Source organism: Chrysemys picta, chromosome 3 (genome assembly GCF_011386835.1).
Source record: "Chrysemys picta bellii isolate R12L10 chromosome 3, ASM1138683v2, whole genome shotgun sequence".
Taxonomy (NCBI): Eukaryota; Metazoa; Chordata; order Testudines; family Emydidae; genus Chrysemys; species Chrysemys picta.
In genome coordinates, this window is record NC_088793.1 from 66,899,313 (window position 1) to 66,918,930 (window position 19,618).

At 40.8% G+C, this 19,618-nt stretch overlaps 1 protein-coding gene across 30 annotated transcripts in view; it reads right to left on the reverse strand.

Annotated features, from left to right (window-relative positions):
* The window catches only part of SNAP91 (synaptosome associated protein 91), a 146,604-nt gene that overhangs the window by 54,786 nt on the left and 72,200 nt on the right, over positions 1-19,618 (reverse strand). For 19 of the 30 annotated variants that reach the window (XM_065588117.1, XM_065588113.1, XM_065588141.1 and 16 more), the window contains exons 8-14: positions 17,680-17,786; positions 15,962-16,003; positions 9,695-9,778; positions 8,576-8,646; positions 6,035-6,062; positions 1,666-1,775; positions 262-362 (exon numbers count right to left, since the gene is read on the reverse strand). In XM_065588117.1, coding sequence (XP_065444189.1) covers positions 262-362; positions 1,666-1,775; positions 6,035-6,062; positions 8,576-8,646; positions 9,695-9,778; positions 15,962-16,003; positions 17,680-17,786 — 543 coding nt within the window. The remainder of the gene's footprint in view (positions 1-261; positions 363-1,665; positions 1,776-6,034; positions 6,063-8,575; positions 8,647-9,694; positions 9,779-15,961; positions 16,004-17,679; positions 17,787-19,618) is intronic. The other 11 variants (XM_065588143.1, XM_065588142.1, XM_065588140.1 and 8 more) reach the window with 1 other exon arrangement.

Here is a 19,618-nt window from a genome sequence, read left to right on the forward strand (position 1 = left end):
TGAGCATTGGCCTGCTAAACCTAGGGGTTGTGAGTTCAATCCTTGAGGGGGCCATTTAGGGATATGGGGCAAAAATTTGTTGGATGATTTAATTGGGGATTGGTCCTGCTTTGAGCAGGGGGTTGGACTAGATGATCTCCTGAGGTCCCTTCCAACCCTGATATTCTATGATTCTATAACAGTAGGGAAAGACAAGTTTCAGTTCAGCTGCCAACCTAAGAGTGAGATTAAAAGGAAGAGTAAAACAAACAGGTACTTTACCTCCCCATGAAGTTGCTCCTGCTGCAGCAGTTGGAGCTGCTTGCCCAGTAGATGTGAAATCTGGCTGAAGATCTAGAAGATCACTGGATGGTTTGGAAGTGCTATGGGGGGGATGGGGGGAGGGAAGAAAAACCAAATCTGTAGGATTACAGACATTTGTATAATTCTGCAAAGTAAAAGCTGTTTCATGTTACGCTGGAGTGTAAATGTTGTGAACAAGATTAGGATATCTGTCAAACCACTGTAAAGCAAGTATTTTTCTGGATCAGAACCTAATCCTTCAGAAGCTACTAAATGCATTTAAACACGCATTTAGCTCAATAAATGCTGAAGGTATTCAGCACTTGGAGAGAGGACATCGTTGTTCCTAACCACTTATTTATATTAGTGGACACTGATACTGTTCTGTCTCTCCAGAGGACACAATTGAACAGCAATGATACTGTAGGACAAAGCACAATAGAGGAAATACTACTGCAGAATTTCTAAAAGGAAAATCAAAACCCTTTTAGGACCAATGGGAATGGAGCTCTGTTTTCAGTCACAGCAACCATCTTCCAAAATATTTTTGTCCACTAGGTCAGAAAACTATAGACCTATGCATCAGGTACTGAACAGGCAACAGGAAAAAAGTTCATATCAAGGGCTCATTTTAGAACTGTATCACAAACGAATCACATTTCAGTACCTCACCCTTCAAAAGAATGAAGTGAAAAAAGTAAGTTAATTTTGGTTCATCATGTCTATTTATATGTGAAGATTAATATTTAAGGTTAAAGTAGAAATAAAAATCAATAAATTAAGTTAACACTATTTCCATTAACATGTATATGGGGGAGGGCTAGCTCAGTGACTTGAGCATTGGCCTGCTAAACAGAGGGTTGTGAGTTTAATCCTTGAGGGAGCCATTTAGGGATCGGGGGCAAAAATCTGTCTGGAGATTGGTCCTGCTTTGGAGCAGGGGGTTGGACTAGATGGCCTCCTGAGATCCCTTCCAACCCTGATATTCTATGATTCTAGTCAAACAGAACTTGCTTGTTTATATGAAGTAGCAGTGCTTAACGGTTGTGATATTGGATACTGCCCAAAGTAGCTACGGAACTAATTTCAGTTTTCTTGGAATTAGTCATATAAATCTAGTGTTTGTACAACTGTAATGCTGTACCATTCCACAAATATGCTATGCATTCAGTGTTAAGTAAACTAAAAATCGTGAATGAGTCCAGTGACAAACTGTAGAGCTGTAACTGGTATACTCCAGAGATCTGGAATTTGTATAGCAGGCACAGCATTTCTCAGAACTATGGAACATGGTTAGCTTTTAAAATCCACAATGTGAAATGGGGAAAGGGTCTGTAGGCAATACATGAAAACAGTTCACGATTAACATATTGCAGAACTCACCTGACAGGAGCGGCTGTAGATGAAGTTGCAAAGAGATCAACTGGTGGAGAAGTATCAATACTTTTTGCTGGGGTAGAATTAGGAGATGTAACAGTTGTGGCTGGAGAAGACTGGAGACAAAAAGTCAAAATACATAATCACTCAAAAAGGTGGTGCCATCATCAATATATAGACTAGCATAGGCTTTCAAGTCTACCTTACAAACTAATATTACCTCGAATACAAAAAGAAAATTTTCCAGTGAATAAAAATTAGTCTGGGGACAACACAAAAAAAAATCAAGTCTCCATACAGAATGCACTTCTTTTTACTTCAAAGGCTGAACAGCATAAATATTCTTAAATAAGACATGCTTTAATGGACTAGCAAATTTGAAAAAGCCACACAAGTACAAAACGCTACTTAACTAATTGTGTGCTCTGTTTATGGCAGGGGTCGGCAACCTTTCAGAAGCGGTGTGCCGGGTCTTCATTTATTCACTCTAATTTAAGGTTTCGCGTGCCAGTAATACATTTTAACGTTTTTAGAAGGTCTCTTTCTATAAGTCTATAATATATACCGTAACTAAACTATTGTTGTATGTAAAGTAAATAAGGTTTTAAAAATGTTTAAGAAGCTTCATTTAAAATTAAATTGTAGAGCCCCCCGGACTGGTGGCCAGGACCCGGGCAGTGTGAGTGCCACTGAAAATCAGCTTGCGTGCTGCCTTCAGCACATGTGCCATAGGTTGCCTACCCCTGGTTTATGGGATCCTTTACTTGCATGGGGAATGTCTGGTCACTGGGTAAGCTTCTTAAACCCTGCCTTTCCAAAGGCTCAAATCCCAACTTCTCTCTTTTTTTGGAGATGTAAGTTATTCACCCTATGCATTTAGTTTCGGTGAAATTGAGAAAAGAAAAAATGGTCAGCTATAAAAAAAAAATAGATATTATGTGGCTTCTTTCTTTGTACTAGCCATGTTTGCACGTTTGTACATCACTACTTTCCACTGCATACCCTCCAACCTGAGAAGCTTGATAAAGCAGTTTAAAAGAAAATACTTTACTTCAGTTCATGAAATGCTACAACAGACCCAAGATTACGATTTGTTAAAACAACTTATTACAGGCAACTATCTCCATAATAATGAATGGTATCATTAGGAGATACCTACTCTTAGGTGCAACATCCAAATGCTGTCTGTGGCTCTTACGGCTAAAGTTTGTAGTCTCAAATTTCTTTACCCTGATAGGGATCGACAGTTTTCCACCATCCACCTTTAAGAAGATCCCACACTAAGTCTCACGCTGGTGTTGGAGGTTATTTTTGCTATATACATCTAGGGAAAGAAATTTGCTCTTCCTCAATTTCTGTCCCATCAATCCTCCAACTTTTATACGATTCTAGTTCTCCACCCACTAAAATGTGTTAAACAGAAAACATGGTAACTGTTGGCACTTTTTTTCTGCATTTATTTTCTTGTCAGAAATACCCTTTTTTGGAGAGAGGATTCTGTTTAGATACTGTACTGTTCCACTTTGAATCACTGCATAGCATCTCAAGTGTCTTGTCTGGGTGGAGGTAGAGGGTAAAGGGAACAAGAATAATGAAGAGTTAACAATCGGAGGCTAATTAGTTAATGCGTAAAATGCTCTGAAGAAGAGAAGTGCCAGTATGACCAATCAGGGAATCACATGGTAGTTCCCTGGAAAAGTAATCTCTGGGGAAAAACAGCTCAATTGAGAAATTCTGTCAAGAAAAATATTGGGAACATAAAGCAAATCAAATATATTATTGTACATTCAGACAACAATTACAGACAAGCAAGTTCTTTCTTTGATGGTACTTTGGATAGATCAACATGGCCATATCAACACGTCTCCTCAAGGCTAGGAGCATGGGTTATGTTTAAGAATTTTGAAGTGAGACTTCCCGTGGGAAGAGAGATATTACCCTTTCATAAGAGTATTAAAAGCAGAACAGCAAGAAAACATGCAAGGGATTTGGGGTTATTTAGGAAGTGGGGAAGTATACTCATGGTAAAAACGGTAATCCAGTTTATGGGGCTGGAGAAGAAAATTAGGAATGAAGATACTGTGCCGCCTCCTCCTCAGTCTGAAAGTTAGAGGGTAGAGAAATCAGCATGATCCAGGAACAAGCTTCCAAATGGTGTGAGAGAGAGGTTTAGATTAAATCCTACATAATGGATAATGCAAGAATGTGGGGGAGGGTACAATAGTCAACTCCATCTCAAAAATAGGTCAAGTTGTGTGTAAAATGAAGTGTCAGCTCCAAAACCTTGGACTCCCACAGAGCTGCTCTGCAGGATTTTATGGGCAATTTGAAAAGCTTTATACCAGCAGCAGTTCCTTTTAAATATTTAAACTGTTACTGATGTGTTGTAACGCTAACTGGTATCAAAATATAACTAATGCTGTGAGAACAGACCAAAAACCTAACTATAGCTTTGTTAACCTCTCTGTACTGTCAGGGAAGCCCATAGTTCAGTTGTGCACCCCTACAAGAAGTCACTTTTGAGGAAGCTGCCCTCATTTGACAAATTGCAAACATTAAGCTACACCATGAAAGTAGGTTTCAAGAATGCTGCATTTATCAATTGTAACTACAACCATGTATTCAGAGTAACAGAATCAAAGACTCAGGCCACTCTTCAGTTCTGCAAGGTGAATTACTGAGTGAAGAAGTCAGTCCAGCGGTTAGCAGTGTAGGTACTTAAAAGCACTAAAGATCTTCCCATCAGAATAATCTGGAATTACTGTCTGGGGCACTGAGTCATGCATCCCCTTGACTGGGGCTTGTTATTGTATTCTGCAATCACAAGTAATGAAGACTGAAGACAATAGTACACGGTTGTAACCCAATATCACCTTAATGCCAGCAGGCAAGGGGGTTACAGGAAAGTCCCAATTCTTGTATGTACATTCTCGTTCGCCACAGAACGCCATGTGAGGTCTTAAATAAAAGCTGGGATCACACTGGTTTTTAGTATCATTGTGAAATGTACCTACAGATACTTTGTAAAGAGTTACGCACATAAATAATGAAATACGTCCTTAGAGTCTGTGTCAAGGTATGAGTCATCAGCAGAGGCGGAGAAACAGGTTTTCTGGCAGACATAGAATGTTTATTCATCTCTTGGATGTACACTAAGCATTGTAAGCTAAACTGGATGCCTATTTACATATGAACGCATTGAAGAAATGTGGAGTCAACAAGGCAGCAGCACACAGGAAAAACTAACCATGGGAGGTAGAGGGGGGCCCATAGTGCTCTGGCTTGCTGGGTACACTAGGCAAGTCACTTTACCTCTTTGTGCTTAAGTTTCCACATCTGTAAGATAGGGATACTGACCTCCTTTGTAAAGCACTTTGAGATCTACGGATGAAAAGACTATAGAAGAGGTAGGTATTACTACTACTATATTCCTTGGAAGAAGTAGGCATTAAAAGCTGTTGAAAACACCTTGCACAACTGATAATTCACAATAGCCACCTTACTCCTAGTGAGGTGACTATTTGATTCCCCTGTCTTCGTGGAAGCCTTTAGTGCATACAAGTTTGATCTACAGAATGATTTCAGCGTATGAATGAATGACTTGAGTCATGTTTCCTGGGCACTGACAGACTGATGCCAAACATTTGCAGAGACCCTGTCCTCTGAGCTGACATGACCAGGCCTAAGAGAGAGGCAGTACTCATGTCCTTTAAGGTCATTAGGATAAGGCTGGATGCTGCTTGGTATTAGAATTTCTGTAACAAAAGTATGCAGACATTTGGGGGGGGGAGGGGGGAGGAACAGTGACCTGAAACCAGCCAAATAGGGGATGGCAAATCAAATAGAGAACTCAAAAAGGCAGTCTCGTCACAGTAAATATACTACTAGAGAAAAAGATGTAGGGGAGAGAAGCTGACATGCCACCGAGTCAGCTTCTCACTGGGAAATGGGAATGGCCAAGTTGAAGGTGTGGACATCCGTTATGCCTCCACATAGCACTTGATTGCCATCTCCCGGCAAGGCAGTTCAACATTCTTTCAAGAGCATTCTCAGCCACCATGAGTTAGCAGCTTAAAATTCAAGAGCAGGTCTCCAATCCCTGTTTTACAGTGGTTTCATTGTTTGCGTCCACACACACACACACACACACACACACACACACACACACACACACACACACTTTTTTTTTTTAAACTGATGGTAGTTTGCCTAGAGCTTGGGATATGTGGAGGTTTCGGGGGGGGGGGGTGAGGAGCGCCACACAGACCCAAATAAAGAATTTTTCTTAAGCACTTTTAACTCTAATGGTAGTTTAAAAGCATATGCTGACTGAGAGCAATCAATCTTAATTAGTACATAAGCTATTAATATTTACCTTGCTCAAGGGAGAAGGAGCACCAGATCTAAAAAGAAGAGAAGATAATGAAGATTTTCAAGTTAAGGACATTTTAGGAAAGCATGCTGAAGAAACATCAGAATAGTTTTTCAAGTTCTCATTAAAAAAATATTTAACTAAAGAGATTACAAACAAGTACGCTGGACTGGTCTAAAAGCCATTTCAAAACCAATACATGCTGTAGTTTAACTCAAAGTCTGTCATTTTAGGAAATAAAGAGAAGTTTTAAGTGGTGAAATACTAATGCCTATGTTTAGTACTGTCTGTGGCATTTGACACCCTGGGCTAAATCTTACAGTTCAGACCCGATGTACTTGACACAAGAACTGTAAGTAAGGCAGCAACTTACACGTCTGCTTTTGGCCCCATGAAAGCTGGGGATTACTGGAGTGAAGTGGTGGCCTGGCCTTACCTCTTTCCCAGCCATGCCCCCTGTATTGGTGGCTGGGAAGGGTTGGCATATGAGTCAGTATGGAACAGGAAGACTCTTCAGCGGGTCAAATCCACTTATTTTTAAGCTGCCAGAAAGCTACAAAAGCCAAGATCAGCTATGCCTTAGCTCTTGACAGTTATGTCTGAAATATATAGCTCTATGGTAAGGTGGCATTTAAGGCATACATACCAGTGATTTAAGATTAAAGTGTTACAGGGCTACTGTATTTAACATAAATAAAACAAAACATTACAAACCCAGGAAATTCATATAGAAGATTATACTGAAAAGAAGCCCAAATATGCAAAGATATGGCAATGCATAGTTAGGACACCTAGACTAAAATCTGCCCTGTGGTGACATCATGCAATAACCATGCCTTAATTAAAACTGTATATTAATATTTCTGGTCCTAGATTAAACTCAGGAAAGATTTATTCGGGCTTTTTCCTACCTCATGCTGTCACTACTAGGCAGAGTTAAGGCTGTTTGAGTGCCCTAGCTGTGCATTTTCTTACCCATAGATAGTTGTTTGTTATAAAGAGTAATGATGTCACTGATTGCTGCTTTCACAGAACTTCAGCTGAGTAAAAAAACCTGAAGAAGATCTCTGTGTAAGCTCAAGAGTGTGCCTTTCACCAACAGAAACTGGTCCAATAAAAAGATATTACCTCATCCACTTGTCTCTCTAAATAGTTTGAGTCAGTCAATTTTCTCACTTCTAGGCTAAGCTTTTTTACTAATCTGATAGTCAATTTTTTGTACCAGTTTAACTTCTGGGTACATTCCCATTTGTGAAATTGATCAGAGAATTTTTCATGCATTTAAATTTTGTGGTTAAGACAACTAGTTCTGAAATACACTATTAGATATTCCTCTTTGTGCACGAGAAAGCAAATATTCCTTGATTAGTTGCAAATATCAGCGAACACAAATATATGCAAAGCTCATGAAAAAGCAACTTAATCATAGAAACTAGAAACTGGAAAGATTTAATCACTCAATCTCCTCAATAAGATAAGCACTTAAATATGCATGCAAACAAGAGTATATAAAAACTTACCCTTCACTAAATTGCACGGCAAACAGACATACAGAAAGTAAAGAAAGAATGCATAGGTTAAGTGCACTTTAACTTTTTTCCTCAAAAAAGTGAACAGTTAAGATAAACATCTAGATAAGAGGCTGCAAGACGATTAGAAAAATCTGCCCAGCAAATAAAATTTTTACAAATTTTTACAGCAAATAAAGTAACGGTGAAGAACCAACTTATTCTTCCTCAAACTGGTCCTTGTACAAAAGCAATACAAGTTAAGTGGATTCCATTATGTTGCAGTGTATACATAGTTTTTGGGGGGTAAAATTAAGAACTCCATTAAGCGGCGCTTGTAAACAGAAAACATTCGAGAAGTCAATGATGCTAGCTAAATAATAGGATTAGTCTGTTCTGAAAAGTGAATCATGAATGACATAAGTGCGGGCTGTCTTCAATATTTATGTTTAATTAGTTGGTATCAAAACAAAGCAGAATTACATTTGTATAGGTTATACTTGTTTCAGATATAAAAACACAGGGAAATCTTAAAATAGCTGTAAAAAGGCATTGCTTGTATGTCATAATGGTGTGAAAAAAAATAAAATCTCAAGCAGTGTTTAAAGTCCAGTATGGGGAAGTAGAACCAGTATAAATTAGAGGAACAGCAAATACTTGGATGAACACAGTGTGATGCTGCTATACTCCCCGTGGGCAAATGGAGTCTCACATCACTATGCTTCCCCTACTTCCTTGGAAGTTCCAGCGGAGAACAGTGATACACAGACCACTTTCTCGCTTCACTGGTCTTGCAAAAAAACTTAAATGTGGCAGCTCTGAAACAATCAACACAGCCTGAAGAATTAAAGATGGCTAGTATCCAAGCGTTGCTCTAGGAGAGAAGCGAGCTGGAACCAAGAGGCACCTCTTCTTTCAATAAGAAGCAAAAGGGGAAGCTCTGGATGCTGGGTGGCCCCTCTGGCCTGGAGGGGCTTCTATTTTTGGCTTGATGAATTTTTAATCTAGTTCTACACATGCAATTGCATCATTTTACCTGTTCCCGGGTTTTTTCCCTTCCAACGTGTTTAGATGTTGTTCCAGGGTCTCCATAAGACTGCTGGGAGCCTAGAAAGTGAATATAAAAAAAAAGGTGCACATTTTTTTCTTTAAACACACTAAATGATGGGAGCCTTAAGGTTATCAGGGCAATTTAAATAATCTTCTGCTAAAAGTAAAACCAGTTTGCATACGCATGCTATAACCCCCAATTCCACTCCATTGTGTAAAGAGGAAAAAAAAAAAAGTATTTTCATGCTGGCAATATCAAGACAAAAAAGCAATTCTATAAAAAAGCCAATTCTGAAACATTTATTCTTTGCAGAGTTATAGCCATCTCTTTCTTTACTATACAGTTATTGAATCCTATGTACATGATGTGCTCACCAGACTTCCAGACAGATCATGTGTTTGACATTAACAGCACAGGCATCCACAGGTTAAGGGAAAATTACAAACACACACACTAAATCCACACAGGTATTTATGCTCATATCAATTGGGTGTGTTATAAATTAGCTTTTAGCTAAAACACGGACAATTTTTCCCATTTGTGACTAATGGTTAGAGTTGTATTTATCAGCTAGTATTTTCCACTAAAAGGAAAAGTGTAAATTAAAAAATGGTCCAGATTAATTATAAAAAGCTATGCTTAGAATTTGAACACTTTCCAGGTAATAGCATGAAATATCTACATAGTCTGGTTTAAAAAAAAAAAAAGAAAACAACTTATGAATATATGGGACAGGTAATCAAGATTCAGGAGCCAGAAGAAAATAAATTCAAAAATTCCAATTTCAGATACTTTATAAAATGAAATAAATCTCAGTCTAATGAAGTTTGACTAATACTGCACTCAATTTTCTTAAATTCAAGATCCTCAGTGTTTTGAGACTTTAAATAACCAGATTTTATAGCCGAGTAAAATACCCAGGGATGCAGTTGCTGTTACAATGGTGGATAAAAAGGAAAGAAAGCAAGAACAAGTTTCAGTGTCCTTAGTTACTCCAGTATAAAAATAGTGCCTAGATAAGTAGATTTCCATAAGACCAATGAGTGAACAAGAAGCCCTTGAGAGCTACAACCGTAGATAACAGCAATATTTTATCAGGGTTACCGGTTCATCAATGGTACATTCTTTAAAAGGGGAATTTTCATTATCAGTGATTTTCAGATCAACCAGAACTCTTGTCAGCAATACCTAAAATGTTTGTCATAAATAAGTTCTTTAATAGCTCTGTGTAAATACGTGCATTGAAAATTTAAAAAAGCAATACAAAACAAAAAACCTGTCATGCTTGAAGTCAGTGCTATTATTTCCAATATGCACATACAGTGTTACTGAAGACAATTTCAAGTGCCAGACTAAAATCAACTTCATAAGATATGACTACCACCGGTATCAATATGAAATGAATACTTTTTTTTAGGCAACAAATTTGATGTACAGTAATGCTGCATAGTAGAACCCTCTTGTAGCCAAGTCTTCAATAAAAACTATTCACTACACAATTTTAGTGTTCCAGTGCACATGTATTTAACATCAGGATTCCTTGACAGACTTACACAGAAGAACCTCAACACAAGATCTTGGAAACAGCACATTTAGTTTCACAACTTAATTTTTTTATTAAAAAGTATCAGAGGTGTGGGGGGGGGAGGAGGGGGAGGAGAAGGGGTTAACATTCAAACATGGCCAAGTTGTGCAACACTCTGAGCTGTCTTAATGATTTGAAAAGTTCTGTATCTATTTACATACCCTAACATTTGAAATAAATAATGCAAGCACAAGCAAATAGCTCAGTACAGGTAACTTCATTAATAAGTGAAAAAGTTGCTAGAATTCACTGGTAGTGAAAAACGAAAGCCACAAAAGTTTCAGGTTTGCTAAAAAGTAACAGACTTGGCCATTTACCTATTTATTTCTCTCTAAGCTAATTCTCTGTTATATAGGGTATCCATTTTTGTGGATAAGAGGAACAATAATGAAGGATTTAGTATTTTGTTGGGCACACTGAATGTTCGGCCAATCAATATTTCAATATTCTAGCTACAGTATTCAGGTCTCTTCCTGAGACTTAATAGTTTTCAAATATACTATTTGTAGCATTTGTGCTAGATTAGATTTTAAAAACAAGTGAACTTTAAAAAGTCTGTCTGATACAACTATAGATAGGGCTCCAGAACTAGGAGTTCCAAGGCCTCTGAGGTCATAGTGCCACACCCAAATAGGGTGATCAGATGGTGTGACGAACTGGGACTGTTCTTACTGTGGTCTGTGAATGCTGACAGGGGAGTGGGGCTGGAATAGTCTGCATTGGGGGATAGGAGTCTGAGTCTGCCCGAGGGCGCATACCTGAATGTGTAACATGAGAACCCAGGAAGGGGTTGAAGGCCAGGTGACTCCTTAGCCCGGGAAACTGGACAAAGGCTGTGGGAGGGGTCGCTGAAGGCAGAGTGCTGGAAGCAGGCTGGAGAGATGGCTGGGAGGCAGAGATGGCTCTGACTCCCCCCCCCAAAGGGGGGTGGGCTGGGATGCCCTGGGACCCCAAGCTGGACTTAACTGAGGGGGTCCCTCTTGTCTGTGCCTGCAAGACCTGTCTTGGACTGTATTCCTGTCATCCAAATAAACCTTCTGCTTTACTGGCTGGCTGAGAGTCATGGTGAATCGCAGGAAGCCGGGGGTGCAGGGCCCTGAGTCCCCCAATACTCCGTGACAGATGGTAACTGTGAAAAATTGGGATGGGAGGGGTAGACCTCTATATAAGAAAAAGCCCCAAATATCAGGACTGTCCCTATAAAAATAGAGACATCTGGTCACCCTACACCCAAACCAGTTAAATATGAAGCTTAATAGCATGCAGCTGGCAACATTTGCTATTCAGAAGTTATGACACATTCATGGGGATAATCTCTGGCACAGATGACTAGGCAATATCCACAGAAGGTGACTCTCTAGAGTTAGCAAAGTCAGCCTAATCTTCTATTCAGTTTGGTAGTGGCTGCCACAAGCCTGCTCTCTCCACTTCAGGCATACCTGGTATATTTTGTCTGTCTACTAAAATTAAAAATCCCTCATGTTTTCTAGCAACTAAGATGCCCACCTCAACTTCCAACTCCCTGAACCTGAACCAGAAAGGTTAAAATTTATATGAAGCAAAAATCCAAGAATAAGAGACATGGCTGGGAAATAACTAAAACGGAAGTATTTATGAAAAGTTAAAACCCACTATATTTCCCTTCTTTGGGGCTGCAAAGCATCAAACCTAGATGCCAAATTGAGAGAGTAGCACCGTGTACATGTAAATCTTCTACATAGGACATTTTGGGAGATATTTATTAACATCACTAAGGAATACCACTAAAACCACTCTAGACCTAGTAGACGGAGCCTTAAGAACACAGAAGTAATGTCACCTTACATAAAATATAACTGGTATTTCAATTAGAGCTGTGGAAATAACTGCTTCTTCTGTTCAGCAGCTGAACAAAACATTTAAGAAATTTCAGCTAGACCCCAGATGATTTGTGTTTGGCAAACAAAAACAAAGTCAAAAATTTCATTTGACCTCAAATGAAGACTTTAATTTGACATGAAACAAACTTTTAAAAGGCTTACCTCCAAATCAAAATTGAAGTAAAATTGGAAACAAAGAAATTTCAAATAAAAAAATATTTTAATTTCAAACATGTACCCCTGGTTGAGAACCACTGAGCTAGGGGGCTGAATCTGGTGGAATTTAAACACCCGTTTTGGAACACATTTTTGTCAAAATTCAGGTCTCTCTCGTGACTCCTTTGGTACCAACCTGAGGTTTCCTGCCCAGACCGGATTCTGCCTAGATGCAAGTTTCTTCAGTGCCTCAGAATGGTTTGCTCCTGCCATGCCAGTCAGACTAGATAGGAACTAATACATGATTTTTCAGTGACTGTTTACTTGACTTGGGCATCTCTGGAGCCAGATACTGATCCAAGATCGATCAGGGATCCTGACTTTTAAGGTTTTACATTAAGAAATACTGGCACTGTCTGTGCTTAGTCAGTCAGGGTCTAAAATATAAACACAACACACTGCCCTTTTAGTATTGGCTCTGAATGTTCAGAATGTTCTGACAGAAGCTGCTCATGCAGTCCAATGGACACTGCTTTCCTGAAGGCTGCAGAAGCGTAGCAGCATAATAAGGGCAAATATGCAGAAGTACTTCAAGAATTAAATTTCATTCTAACAATTTCTGGGTGCTTCCTGTGATCTCAGTAACAGCCATAGCCCAAGTTAAAACCTCTTTGCCTAAGGATTTGATAATTCACATGTGACAAAGTGTGGAAGTGTCTAGTATCTTATCACCATCAAGTGAGACTGTTTCTCTGTTCAGTTTTGTATAGTTGCATGATAGTGCATAGAGTTAAATCAAGGGGGGGGCGGTAATAAAGGGGTTAAAGAACTGAGGAGGAAAGACAGATAAGAGCTTCTGGTAAACACCTTTAAAGCAGCTAACAAAAATAATGGTGCCATCAGACATAAATGAGATGAAAGAAGCTGAGACGCCAAAAATAAGAGACCTTAGAAGGTGGCTCTGGCAGAAAGGAAGAAGGACAAATGGTCAGCATGCTATGAGGCTGATACAGACTAGGGGAGAGGTAAGAGCTATAGGCAAGCAGCCTCTCTCTAAACGGGACCTAAGCATCTAGGCCAGGAGCAGCTAAGGTAAAAGCAATGCAAGATTCATGTGGCCAGGCCTCTTATTTGTACCCCATGTCTCAGTCTGCTTTATTTCTACTGGTAATATTGAACAATACTTGTTTGAGAAAGCGGTGTGGTCCCTGTGCACTAACTAACTACTAGTCACAGCTCTCGGAGAGAACTCAATAGCAGGATTCAAATCCCAGTTGGGCCTGCTGAAGTAATCATAGTTGGTATCCAGGGGACATAAGTCCTGGTGTCACAACCCAAAGCACTAGGAGCAGAGTTTCCTGAATGAAACTCGCCCCTCCCCAAGGAGCCCAGGACTTAAAACCCTCCTGAGAGCTGAAACAACTCTGAGAACCCAGCGGATCCTTGGATGGCCTGGGTGCCCAGGACAGCACTCCCGTCCACCTTCCCCCCCCCCCCTTCTTCTGATGTTACACCTGGACTTGGCCAGTCTGGGTCGTGCGTGTGAGCGTATGAAAGTGGGTTAGGGCTTGGGGCATTAACGCTTTCTTTCTTCCCCTGAGTGATGTGGGAGCGTTCCCAGCACTGTCTGCTGTGTTATTTTATTATTTTATCAATAAAAGCTTTAAAATTTAAACACTTGGTGTGCCTCTTCATCTCCTCCCAAAAAAGATCCTGTGGCCCCAGCCTGATCAACTGTGGCCTCAGGCAGATTGGTAAGGATAATCTGTCACACTGGTCTAAAAGCAGGAAAATTACAGAATTCTACCCTCTGAGAGATAAAGATCTGAGGCCTGACATCTATGGGGGTGCACTCCAGACCCCAAGAAGGGTCAGTGGTGCAGCAGCTATCCTGGAAGCTGACACTACATATAGCTATTACTCTGTAAAAAGAAAACTGCATTAAATGTTTCAAGTTATGCAACAATTTTAGCTTCTAGCAGACTAAAATGGAAACTGAACTATTTAAAAAAGTAAATTTGTTGTAAATGCAGTATTTTAGATTATATAAAAACCTCAAGAAGTCCTTAGGCTTCAGTTATTTTTCCTCAAATCAAGCCAAAATGTTAAATGCAAACTTTTATTTAGCTTTATTTCAATTCTGAGCTTTAAGAAACTAGGGATATTTTCCAGTCAGAAGAAACAATTTATGGAATATAGTAGGGAACCAAATATTTAGATGTTTTTAATATAGATTTATAAGTAGTGAACATGTTCTATTAAAAATTCATTAGATTTTTATATAGTTGCTCTCCAGTTTGATTAAAAGCTTTTAGTTTCTGTGCCATTTTGCAGGCATTGAGATATGCAATAAGTTAAAATTTGATTTGAATACACTGTTCTGCATTCATTAATGAAAATTTCCATGCTACTGTGCATTAAGTAAAACAACATTAATTAACAAATATTGTTATGGTTCTTGTTAAAGACAGGAATGCCATATTAATACTTGTAGTTGCTTAGGGTTACCATAGGTCCGGTTTTTCCCGGACATATCCGGCTTTTCGGCAAACAAACCCCCGTCAGGGGAATTGCCAAAAAGCTGAACATGTCCAGGAAAATGCCGGCCGGGCACTTCCCCTCCCGCGGCGGCTCTGCTCCTCCCCTGACTCTTTGGCTCTGTTTAAGAGCCGAGCTGCCCGAGCACTATGGGCTTCAGGCAGCCCCCTTGCCTCCGGACCCCAGCCGCCGGCCGGGCACTTCCCCTCCCGGGCTCCGGCGGCGCAGGGTCCGGAGGCATGGGGACTGCTCGAAGCCGGTAGCGCCGCGGCAGCTCTGCTCCTCCCCTGACTCTTTGGCTCTGTTTAAGAGCCGAGCGCTACGGGCTTTGGGCAGCCCCCATACCTCCGGACCCTGCGCCGCCGGAGCCCGGGAGGGGATGTGCCCAGCCGGGGGCGCAAGGTCCGGAGGCATAGGGGCTGTCCGAAGGCCGAGCGCTACCGGCTTCACAGTTTGCCGGGCAGCCTCCAGACCCCGCGCCCCCAGCTGGACGCTTCCCCTCCTGGGCTCCAGCTGCGCTGGGGAAGCGCCGGCCGGGGGCGCAGGGTCTGCCCGGCAAACTGTGAAGCCGGTAGTGCTCGGGCAGCCCCTTTCGCGTGGCTGGGAGTGGGAGGGAGGAGGGGGCGGGGCTGGGGGGAATGGGCGGGGCAAGGGGGTCCTCTTTTTTTATTTGTTAACTATGGTAACCCTATAGTTGCTGTAAGTAAGGAGTTTGATCCATGTTTGAGTTTCAAGGAATAAAATTCTGCCTCTAATTTTAGCTCCTTACCGTGTTTTAAAGTTTAAGATACTCGTATTTGGTCATATTATGGCAACTTCTTTATAGCTATGGACCACGACATTCTGCCAGAGGTGAAATTATGAAGTAGGTCAAAGCACAAATTCAGTGCTATGACACCTTAGTCCATTTTTTAAATGCAGTACTCACACTCCTTGTGGGATAAATCTGCACTTCTACAAGGGAAAACAGATAGGCAGTCTTTTCATTATCTAGTTACAAACTTTAAAACAATAATCAGAAAATGAACTGGTCTTCTGGGATTAAATGACCACCAGAGATCAATCTGCCAAAACTGGTTGACAATTTGCAAATTCCTCCCTTTTGCATTTGAGAAGGATTTCAAGAAAGGTACATATCAGGGTACATGCCAATTATCTGACTCTTCCTCATACAGTTTTAGCTTACTGTATCTTTCCTTATTGAATCAGTTTATACAAAACTTAGAAACTTACTTGTGTGAGATCAGGAATGTCTCCTTTGTCAATTCCAACTTGCTGTGGATTTAAAGAACAATTTTATTGCGAAACCAGTAGTGCTTGTATGCTACAACTGCAGCAAGTATTCAAATTGATTAAAACTGTCACATATTTTCTCTTCAACTAACTTCTTATGCATTATGTCTAAATATCATTAAGTACACAAGTTACAAACTTCATAACTGATTTTTCCCCACAAGCCACTTCCTCACCCTTCCAAACACCTTGAAAATGCTGCAATGCTCCCTTCTAGGGAGCAAAAAAGTTTTAGATACAACCCCCCGCACAAAACTCAATTCTCACTCAGGTCTTGCACTCCCTTGCACATACAAGCAAAACTTTCCAGCTCTAATGCATTTAGTCTGAAAAGGCAGCAGTAGTGAGCTCAAGAAAGCATTATCCAGGACTCAGAACTCTTTTTGAAACTTCCAGTTAATCCTCGCTCAGTCAGCGAAAGAACTCCTGCAGGAGCTGCACCTCTTCACCCTTCAATCTGGGTCCCTTTGGTTTATGCCCCTTTCAGCTCTTTGGAAAACTAAAATAAACGTTAAAACAGGGATCTCAAACTCAAATCACCATGAGGACCAGTACATTGGCCCGAGGGCTGCATCACTGACACCTTTTCATATAAAGGTACAAACCCACCCACTCCTGCTCTGTCCCCACTCCATCCCTTCCATGGAGGCCCCGCCCTGCCTCTTCCCACCCCTTCCCTGCCCCACCCCTATTTCAACCCCTTTCCCAAATCCCCGCCCCTGCCCTGCCTCACCTCTTCTCCGCCTCCTCCCCTCAGTGCATGGCTCCCTGCTCTGCCCCCTCCCTCCTGGAAAGTGCTAAGCGTCGCCAAACAGCGGGAAGCACCTGGAGGTAGGCAGAGGAACAGGGACATGGTGCACTGGGGGGAGGGAGGGGGGAGGAGGAAGGGGCGGCGGGTGAGGGGAGCTTGGAGGGCTGCAGCAAATAACTCCAAGGGGCTGCATGTGGCCCGCAGGCTGTGTGTTTGAGACCCGTGTTAAAATATCAATCTCTGCTAGCATCCTTAGTCCAGTTGCGCTGTGGTCCAGAGCTTCTATTTTTCTGTCCCAATTTTTTTAAGTCTCAGCTCACTGCCTTGAGACTTTTAGCGTTTTCAACTCCAAAGCCACTTGCTTGATTTTAGAATGTGATCTGCTTCTTCTATCCATCAAAAAGAAAGGAAGATTATAAATCTGAGCAGTGTCCATGTAGCAGGAGGACATTATGAATGGGTACACTTGCTGCAGATTCTATTTGAGCTAGGAATGTTGTACAAGAGAGTGTTAAATCTAGTTGTCAGCGTGACACTTGAAGATAGATCTTCATGAAGATCCCTTCTAGTCCCCAAAATTGCCACCCTCTTCAAGGTTACATTTAAGTCAGGGACTGTCCATTGGCACAGGTGGTGGCTCTAATCATGAATGGAATGCAACAAGCTATGGTTAGTTTTGGTATCTTGTGCTTCAACCCACTACTGACGCCCATAGGGCCCAAGAACTTTAGAACCTGGATTTAATTGGTACTGCTTGAGCTATAGATAGTATACAAATGTCAAATGTCTGAAAATAGAAGTAATATTTTGATACATGTGCTTTTTAGTTTGATATGGAGAAAATATAGCTTACCCTTCAGCAGTTGATCACTTAAGATTTTTCATGATAATATTTGAGGTTACTTACCTCTGCAACTTTAAGAAATTCAGATACTCTAGTCATTCTAGTCAGAAATCGTTTGTAAATTTCAAGAGCATCTTTACACTGTCCCTTTTTCATCTCAAAAAATTTCTCTGGAAGAAAAATATAAAAGTGAACAACCATTTTCTCTTTAGTAGTTTGTCAGTCACTAGAACTACATTTATGGTAGATCTGCACTCATCTGCAATCCTATTTACAGAAAAAAGATACTTCAAGAATTTAATTGCTAAGTGGTGTATTGATTGGTCCCATTGAGGCTTCTTTCCCTCCTCCTCCATTAGCTAAAATGCAACTTTATCTTAAGTTACAACTACATGACAATTAAAGCAAGTTTAACTGGTGCACGTGGTTGAAATTTCATTTACCTCTACATATTTGTGAAACTAATTGAGTAGCTCTTCTAGTTATTAGTATAACTTAACAAGGCTCTTACATGACCAGCAGCTAAAATCTTAAATTTTTCATAATGAAAATTACGAAAAATTTTAGTATGATTTGTGAGCAGGTTTTTAAGCTTTCAGAAAACCAGTTTTAGAAATATTTAAACAAAAACAGTGAGTACATTTATGTTGTGTACCTATCACTAATTTAAAATAAGCTAAAATTAGTCGAAGTTCAAGGAGCTTTTTTTCCCCCCCTTTCTTCCTCCCCCTTTAAGCATACTATATTGCAGAATACCAAATAAGTTTCACATAACTCTAAAATGATTGTTCTCACTTTGGACTTTGAGACACTGTCTTATGCCCATTTTTCAAATTTACAACCATTCCTATAAAAACAGGGTCAATGCGGGTTTCTCAACCCTGAACACTCGAAGAGGCATCATGAAAAACCCATGAAGGTTTATGGAATAGAACACAAGAACAAACACTTCATAAACACAATTTATTCCACAAAGAGGGACATTTTATCCAACCATAAAAAATCTTGCAATTCCTTAAGCACCACCTTAAACAGCCCCCCCCCCCCCCCCCCCAAACCTTTAGTCCAAATAATTAGTCCTTCCATAAACAGCTATCAATTTCTTCACTTTTGCAACCCTCAGAAGCAGCAACAGTAGGTAAGGTCCAACTTCTCAACTCTTCCCTAGAGTCAGCAAAGGAGCGCATGCCTGAATGCACACACCACTCCCACTAATTCCTAGTCCCATGGAGAGGTTTGGGGAAGTAAAGTTTGTCCCAACTCCACACAGGAGTCCTATTAAGGAGACAGCTTGATCCCAACCAAACAGAAGAAGAAACTACTACTGGTAAGCACCCTCTGGCAAGGCCTGGAGAACATGCACACAACCCCCCTCCACCCCAATGCAGTCTATTAGGCCAGATTATTGCATGTGACAGGAAGGGCAACTTCCCACAAACAAAACACCCAACTACATAAAATTCACAAATTGAAGAGAATTTTCCCTGGCTAGCTTGCGGCTGTAGTTACTGTAAGTGCACCATCTGCCTCCTGACCATCCCCTTGTGGCTGGCATAGCTCTGAGACACCCTGCCTCAGTTTCCCCTCTTTCAGGTTCCACAATGAACTCCAAACACAAAAGGATTTCATGAGCTCCCACATCAGTCACCCTTCTTGGGTTCTGTTTTCATTAACACAATGTTCAAAATTAACACAGAAAATCTCCCACATCAGCCTTAAACTGGGCACAGCCCTTCCTCCCTGAGGTACAGTCTCTTCCTGCTCTCAGAGCAGCTGAAGAATATACAAGGCCTGACCTGCCTTCTTTGTCTTCTCCCTAGCAATAAAACAGAACTTCCAGTCAGGGCTTCGTATCCAGCCACAACTCCCTGGGCTTCCAGCCTAGAGACGCTCTTCCTCAGGAACCATGGCAGCAGACTCTTTTCCTGCAGCATCACTCTGCAGTCCACAGGCCTCTTTTTTCTACACCATCTCAGCCTGGTTTGGTCACATGACTTAATTC